Source organism: Fukomys damarensis, unplaced genomic scaffold, assembly GCF_012274545.1.
Source record: "Fukomys damarensis isolate Sample0158 unplaced genomic scaffold, DMR_v1.0_HiC HiC_scaffold_23, whole genome shotgun sequence".
Lineage (NCBI taxonomy): Eukaryota > Metazoa > Chordata > Mammalia > Rodentia > Bathyergidae > Fukomys > Fukomys damarensis.
The window spans coordinates 45,550,079-45,558,215 of record NW_022900935.1 but is presented as its reverse complement, the minus strand read 5'-3'; the positions used below and the strand labels follow the sequence as shown (position 1 = coordinate 45,558,215).

Below are 8,137 nucleotides of genomic sequence, written 5' to 3'. Positions count from 1 at the left end.
GGGCGTGGGAACGCAACGCGGACGCTCCGCAGCCCTCGCTCGCGCTCCCTTGGCGACCGCCAAGCCTTCGGGTGGGGCACCAGGTCCCGGAAAAGTCTGGAGCACCGGGGGAAAGTTTCTACGGTGCCGCTGCGGTCCTGCCCGTGGGGCCCAGGCCCTAGACCCAGGGGGACTGCTCTTCCGCCCGAGCCACCCCTTGTCAGAACAAGTGCGCCTCCCCCGGCCCCCGCCTGGGAGGACTGGGGTTGCCGCACTCCTCCCCACCGGCCAAAGAAAAGGAATAGAGCCGGAGCGGGGTACTCGGCCAGTGTGATCACTGCTGTTCTTTCCCCCTCCACTCCCAGTCCCAGAAGCCTTTACCAGCGCGAGAGGGGGTGGTCGGGAGAGAGAAAGGGCGCAAAGCCCAGTGACCTGGCAGCGGAGCCGCCGCAGTGACTGGATGTGGGGGCAGAGCGAGAAGGGGGCGGGGCCGCGGCGGAGGCCAGAGTGTGTGGGGGACGCGGTAGGGTGCAGGTGCTGAGTCCTGCTCCCTAAGGAACTGGAGCCGGCCAGTGAGGCCTTTCTTTGCTTCTCCTTCGGCTGGATCTGGAGAATTCACAATTAGGTATTGGGAAGGGGGTATTCTGCCCACAGTCTGCAAGAGAGGGCTTCTGGGACCGGGATGGTCCTTCTGACCACCCCCCAAACCACCTCCCTGGACCGGCAATCGGATCGTTCCTGCTCTGTGGAGATGGAGAGGGTGGCAGCTTCTTTTAAGAGTGGCCTGTGTGGGATACAGCTGGGATCCCCCAGCCGGGCCCCCTCCCCTCGCCGCCAGGGCACTTTGCCAAGTCCCTGCAGGATTTTCCCGACTTCCTCTGGCTGCTCCTGGGTGTGGTTAGGGTGGAGTGGGGGTCTGTGAAAGCTCAAAGACCATCCCCCTGCCTGGTTTGTGGTCCTACTATGTTCGCGGTGGGGCACATGACGCTTTGCATTGGTTGAAGGAGTCCCTGCAGATGCCGCAGTCCTGAGGCTCCCTGCAGTCCTGAGGCTCCCAGCGGCTGGCCAGGTGGACATGCTATCCATTGTCTTTCACCCCCACCCCCTTCCAGAAGCCCAGGCCCCGGGCTCCTGGAGAAGGGGCCTCTTCCTAGGGCACCTTTCCAGGAAATGCATGGTCCCACAGGCCTGTTCCTGTGGGGGCTGCCTGAGGGTGCCATGTCTCAGGCTTAGTCAGAACGGGTGCCCTGAGGGCACCAGGAGAAGAAGGTGGAGGGTGAGGCTGCCTTGAGCTGCCCCAACTTGACTTTGCGGTTCCCAGCTGCCTTGACTGCATGGGCTGTGAAACCTGCAGAGGGGCCCTTCCTGGGGGAAGTTGTCTCAGCTCATCTACGGAGCTACATGGACCCAAGCTGGCCCCTTGTCCTGAAGCCCCTTTGTCCTGGTTGCTGGTTCTAGTCTTCCCCAGAGTGACCCAAGTAGAGGTGGGTGGGTGGAAGGTGGTGCTCCAGGCCTGGGAGAGCTGATTCCCAGATCTAGCCTGTACCTAGATGGACCTTTTGCACTTGATGTGGGTGGGATTGGTTAGACCTGGGGTGGGGAATTGCTTCTTGGGGGTGGGGATATGTTCATGGTGGCTTGATCTGGTGTCTGGTCCTAAAGGGCCAGTGATAATCAGCATGAGTATGGGTCTCTGTAGCCTGTGCCCAGGGCTGACCCAAATATCTACATATGTCTGTTCAGGACTAGGGTCAGCTGTGGATGTTTGGCTGGAGCCACTGAGGCCAGAGTGGGGAAGGTCTCAGACCCCCAGTCTGGTACCCTTCCCTGAGTAGAAGGAGGACCGTGACACTTGCCCCTGTTTCCACCCCAGGTTCGAGTCTGGCGGTACTTGAAGGGCAAAGATGTGGTGGCCCAGGAGAACCTGATGGATGGTGGCAACAAGGTGGTGATCAGCGGCTTTGGAGACCCCCTCATCTGTGACAACCAGGTGTCCACTGGGGACACCAGGATCTTCTTTGTGAACCCAGCTCCCCGCTACCTATGGCCGGCCCACAAGAACGAGCTCATGCTCAACTCCAGCCTCATGCGGATTACTCTGCGGAACCTGGAAGAGGTGGAATTCTGTGTGGAAGGTGTGTTTGGGGGACCATGGAAGGGCTGGTGGTAGTCAAGTTGTGGGCAGAGTGGGGAGGCTTGGAGATGATGAAATGTCCAGTTGTCCTCTGGGAGGAGGCACAGAAGACTTTGCCAAGGGCTAGAGCAAGAAATCTTGCTGTCTGTGGTCTGACCTTGGCCCTGCTTCCTGGCTCCTTGGCCTCCCTGCTGCACCTCTAGGCATCCAGAAGTCAGTAGCCCCAAGCGTTTAGACAGGAAAGCCCCATCTTTGCAAAGAGCCTGGTCTCCTCTGCTCCCTCTCCTTCTCCCCAGCACTCCACTTTTCCCCTCAAAGGGCCCTTTTCTAGGGGAGAAGCTGGACCAGGTGACTAGACACCAGCTGTCATGTTCCTTCAAAAGCCCAAACATCTGTCTAGATTGGGCCCACGTGTTTGAGCAAAGCCTTGTCAGTCGGGCACAGAGATTGGTGGCTGGGGCCTACCTTGTGTGTTCCAGAAGCCTGCAATTTATGGTTTCTGGGAAGACTTGCTTTGTGGGGTGAATCCTTTGCTGGGTGGGTGTAGAATCCCCAAGCCCCTGGCCAGCCAGCCTGTGGGAGGTGACTAGAATCCTGATGAACCAGGGCTCCCCTTCCCTTAAGACAACCCCAACTGAGGGTTAAGACCCTTGCTCAGGGAATGTGGCTGGAGAGTATAGGAACTTGTCGCCCCCACATCCTGTCTGTCCCTTCTTGGTGTGCCTGCTGTTGAAAAGGATGTAGGGTGGGGGATGTGGGGAATGGAGAGAAACTTCCTGTCTAGGACAGTGGCAAGGGTTGTGCCTTCTGGTGCTCTGATGGTCTCCGCCAGCAGGAAAGTCCTTTCTCCTCATGTCTGCCTTGCAGCTTTGCTGCTGGCTTGGCTCCTCAGAGGTATTCACAGTGGCCAGAGGACCTCTATCCAGGGCCCAGAGTACGCAGCCCTTCGGCATTCCCTCCAGCTGAGTTAGCTGTTTCTGGGCTGCCTTCAGGTCCCCTGGGTCCAGCCCTGCTGAGACAAACTCAGCTGTGGGAACTTGAGCCTGGCTGTCCTACTGCAAGGACCAGAGATCTTGTCCTGACCTGCAAGCTTATGGTTTGGGAAAAGATGGGGTGCTGTGGCATGGAGGCAGGGGAGGATGGGGTCAGTGATGTCCCACTTTGGGGGTGGGGGAGGCTGGAGGAGGACCCTCAGAGCCCAGTGTCTCTTGTCCCTGCTAGACCCAGAACACAATCAATCATTAACCCTATAGCTGGGTGGGTCCAGCCTGAGGGTCCATGACTCAGTAACTGAGGTCCTGCTGTGGGGTCAGAGGTCACATGGAAGGAGGGTCACCCTGGGCAGAGCAAGGTGTGGCATCTCTCCAAACCTGCTCTGCCTACCCCAGGCCTTGGTACTGGTGCTGGGAAGGCCAAGGCTGAACTGTGGGACAGCGCCCCCCGTGGTATGACTGAGGTCCAGGTGGGAACCTGTACCCACAGGCAGCTGGCTAAGAGGATCTAGGGGAGGCTGAGAGTCTGGGCTGTGACTGAGGGTGCTAGGGTCACAGGGACCTCTCTTTAGAAGCAAACCAGGGTCCTAGGCTGGAGAAGGAACATCCTTAGTCTGGTGGGCTGAGAGGAGAGTGTTAAGGATCTAGGAATCTACCTTCCTTCACCCTAATGGACTCAAGCAGACCCCTTTTCTCTGACCCCCAATGCCCCTTACACTGAGTAAAGTCTGGGTGTCACTCCCCCAGGCCCTTCCTTGTGTAGAACTCCATCCAGGCTGTACCCTTACCCACCCCACCCAGACACTGGTTTGAGGGCACCTGCTGCTAGGGCATACATCTGACCCCCATTCTAGAGCCTCTTCCTCAGTTTCTCCTTGACCAGCACTCACCTTGGCGGTGGTATTCCCAGCTCTGTCCAGTCAGCCCCTCCCCCAGCCTCCAGAAAGGCTCCTCCCTTGGTTCTTGCCTGGGGAGCCACATTCCTGGCATAGCTGAGACAGGTATGTGCCCCTCCCTCTGCACCACCTTTGGGCAGGGGAGGCTGCTCCTCCAGGAAGGAGCCCCCCACCCCCTGCTTTGTGTAGGCAGTGTCCTACTTCTCCTGCAGGAACCTGCTCTAGGCAGCCCTTGGCCACCTTGCATCTGGGCACTACCCCACTGCCATCCTCCACCCACTTCAGGAGCCAGTTGTGGTATCTCCTTGAAGCCCCCAGGAGGGCCTGGATGAGGGCTTTCTCTGCCAGGAGCAGAAAAAGGAAGTGTTGTTTGCTCCTGCCAGGGCCTGGCACAGGGACAGGGCAGGGGGCCAGGGTCAGAGTGAGTCTGGCGCCTTCACAGTCCTGAAGTTGAGGATCTTGGTGGCCATGCTCCCTGGCCCCACCTGGCCAGCTAGATTCCTGCTGAGCCCTTCCTCTGCTAGATGAGCTGCCCAGGGCCATCAGGAGGGCAGTTGTGGGGCAGGCTGGAGATACATTGGATGCCAGGGCTGTGGGTGACAGGGGCCTGAGCCCCCCATACCAGGGTACCAAGGCTATGGGGAGAATGCTAGCTGGGCTGGCTCCCTCTGCTGTCTACTAGTCACCTTGCATCCCCCCACATTCCTCCTGATAAAATAGATAGTGGCTTTTCCCAGCTTCTGCCCCGACTGTTGACCTTGAGAGCCCCTCCCCAAGGCAGGTTCGGTCTGGAGGCTGTCTGCTACCCTGATCTGTTTCTGAAGCCAGTGGAGGGGCTGACTCTTCTTTGCCCACTGAGGATGCTGATAGGAAGCCTGAGAAGAACTGGGTCTGTCACTCTGGCTTCACCTGGGCTCCCCTGGCAGTCTTGGGGGGTGGGCTTTGCTGGACAGGTGATGGTGGCCATGAATTTTGTAGGATGATCTCCCTTTAGGCAGAGGAAGAGTGCAGGACTGATGGATGGAAACAGTTTTCAACTTTTCCCAGAACCACCCCAATCCCTGGATCCGCACCAGAGAAGAGCCCCAGCTTCCATTCTTCCTGGCAGATTGGAAGTGAAAGAGTTGTTTTGAAAGCACTCCCCCTTGTTTACTGGGCCTTCCCTGGTAGGAGCAGGATGGCCCTCATAGCACCCTGTGGGCGTAGGGCCTGTGCCGTGGGACAAGACACAAGATGGAGGTCTTGTGTCAGGGCACAGCCTGGGTGTGAGGCTGCAGAGAATAAGGTGAGGATGTTCCAGAGGAGGGTCCTGTATTGCAGGCCAGGCTGTGCCGTTTCCTTCCTGAAGAGTTAATGCCCTCAACCCCACAGGATCAAAGCCTGCCCACATTACCACAGGAGGGCGGAAAACAGCTGTAGAAACCTGCCCCTCCCCACTGTGGACCTCCACCCTCAGGACCCAGGCCAGTCACTCACTTCAGAGCTCAGGCTGAGGCCTGGCAAATTCTGAAACCCCACCCTGTGCCCTAGCAGCCTCTTCCCTGCTGGGGCTCCACTGAGGCCCTGCTGGGGAGCCACATCCACCTTCCCACACTTACCAGCTAGAGAGATCTCTGCCCCACAACTGCTCCTGGGCTGCCCTGGGACTTAAGAGTGGTCACATGGGAGCCCTGGCTTGGCAGGACTGTGACTGGGAGCTGCTGAAGGTCTTTGGTGGAGCCTCCTTGGAAGAGGGACCCCGCAGACCCCCCCATCCCAAGAACTTCTTCTAAGGAAGGCCCCCTGCCGGGACTGCTCACAGCGGGACCTGGGAAAAGAGCTAGCCTCTTCCAGGCCTTCCCCTGCACTGTCCCCCTGGAGTGGAACTGTGGGAGGGGGAACACTCTGTCCTCATAAGCAGGGCTATTTGTTTCCAGCTGTGATTTCATATGTGCTCTGTGTGACTGTGCATGTAGCTACAGCCCCTGCTGTGTTATCTGTGCTCTCCAGGGATCTGTCAGACCTGACTGGTCTGATGTGCCAAATTCCTGGACCTTCCTTTCCCTAGAGGGTGCTTGAGTCAGGCCAGTGAGGTGAATACACATGTGAATCCCAGCCTCTTTGCTATAGGTTGTCCAGTCTGTCCTACCTGCTGTGTCCAGCTGGGCCCTGTGCCTGCCAGAGGGCTGATAGCTTCTGTGGGTTCTGGCAGTGACAATGAAGGTCATGCTTGGTGAGGCTGTGGTGAGGACAGGAGGGTTCTGGGGCTACTGGGGTGTTTTTGTTTTTATTTTTGACCTGGAATTGAACTCAAGACTTTGTGTTTGCAAGGCAGGTTCGGTGCCACTGAGCTAAATCCCCAGCCCCTGGGTCTTTTTTTTGAGACAGGGTTTCAACATGTAGTTCAGGCTGGCCTTGAACTGTGGAGATGCTCCTGCCTCAGTCTCCTGAGTGCTGGGATTACAAGCATGTGCCATCACACCCAGCCTAGTCAGGTGTATTATCCCTTACATGCCTGTCAGACCTAAAGCTGGTGCAGATGCCTCTTCCCTGCCCAGAGGCAGACAGGGCAACTAGGCATCAGGCAGGGATGGGGCCTTTGGCCCTGCTTGGCCCCTGCTTGGCCCCTGCCACACCCCTAGGCCATAGGAAGGGGGTGAGCATACACTGGGTTGGTGGGAGGGGAGAGGATGTGTGCCCTTAGCAAGGCAGAGAGGCACAGGTGTGAGGAATTCTTTTTTTTTTTTTCCCCTCAGTACTAGGGTTGGCATTCAGGACCTTGCACTTATGAAGCAGGCATGGTGCCGTTGAGCTAAATCCCTGGCCCCTAGGTGTGAGGAATTCTTGCCACTTCAACCAGAGAGCCCACCTGGACTCAGGTGGCTTCCCAGGTGCTACGGGCGTGGGAAGGAGCTCCTAGGTCCCCTTGGAACCCAGCTCCCCAGCATCCTGCCTCCCCTGAGGCTTTGCCTCTGCCCTTCTTTCCTTCACCTCTGGTCCTTCTTTCCTCTCTGCCTTTCCTATTCACCCTGGTACTTACCTGGCCAGCACCTCTATAAAGCCTCCCTCAAACTCAGCCTTTTTGACCACCTGGATGGTCCTGTTGTACCCACCCCTCCCGTGTCTGGTGGTCCCCTTGCCCAGCATAGCTGAACTCTCAGCAGGGACACTGGGCTGTCCTGACTCACCAGGCACTGTCCAAACCTGAGCACTGCCCTGGCTCCACCAGCATTTCCTTTTTCCTAGAAATGGGTTTTCCTCCCTGAGCTGAGAGGGGAGGGACAGGGTATGGGTGGCTCCACGTTGCTATCCCTGCACCCCCGGTGGTTATGGCAGATGGGCAGGCCAAGGTGTGGCTCTCCAGATCCAAAAGCATGAGAATCTGCCCTTCAGGCTGCTGCCCACCCCTCCAGGACTGTGCTGGCCTGCTGCTGACTGGAAACTTTCTGAGCTTGTTCCCAATTTGGCTTTGGTAGTTCCCTTCTGACCTGTGCAAGTCCCCTACCCTCACTGGTCTGTGTGCCAGTGTCTCCTCAGGAGGCCACATCGCTTGCTTGCCCGCCAACTTTGGCTGGACTTCATTTGAAATGCCCCAGTGTATCCTCCCCAGGGCCTACAGGGGACACTGAGCCCTGCCCAGGGAGGGGCAGACAGGCTGGTTGGTGATGAAGAGGAGTCTGGGTTGGGAAGGCTCAGCCAACTTAATAGTAAGAGATGGGGGTAAGACAGTCGGCCCTACTGTGCCCCTGCCCCAGATTTTTATTTAGTCCCTCTACCTGCCCAGCAGGCTGTCACAGACAGAGGGGCCAGGTTGTTGGTGGGTACAGGTCTGACCTAAACACCTCAGGCTTCACTTGGGTCAGGAGGATGACCTGAGGCCCCACAGCTGAGACTGGCTAATGAACCACCCAGAGTGGCCTCCATCCCAGTGGCTGGCCACCACCCAACAGTGATGTCCTGTTCTGAAATGCCCATTGTCTGCCAAGACTAAAGGGGGAGGGGAGGGTACACGTTGAGACCCAGCACCAAGAGGCCATAGGATGGGGACACTGTCCTGCCTTCACAGGGGCAGCCACACACCTGTGCACTAGGCCAGAACAGGGGCTTATACATGCTTGCTTGATGCCAAGGCAGCTCCTTTCCCTACTGAGCAGCGC

The 8,137-nt window shown here is 58.0% G+C and overlaps 1 protein-coding gene across 1 annotated transcript in view; it reads left to right on the top strand.

Annotated features, from left to right (window-relative positions):
* Window positions 1–1,852: 1,852 nt before the first annotated feature.
* Window positions 1,853–8,137, top strand: part of Agrn (agrin) — a 30,000-nt gene continuing 23,715 nt past the window's right edge. The window contains exon 1 of the mRNA XM_010627664.3: window positions 1,853–2,114. Coding sequence (XP_010625966.1) covers window positions 1,907–2,114 — 208 coding nt within the window. The 5' untranslated portion in view covers window positions 1,853–1,906. The remainder of the gene's footprint in view (window positions 2,115–8,137) is intronic.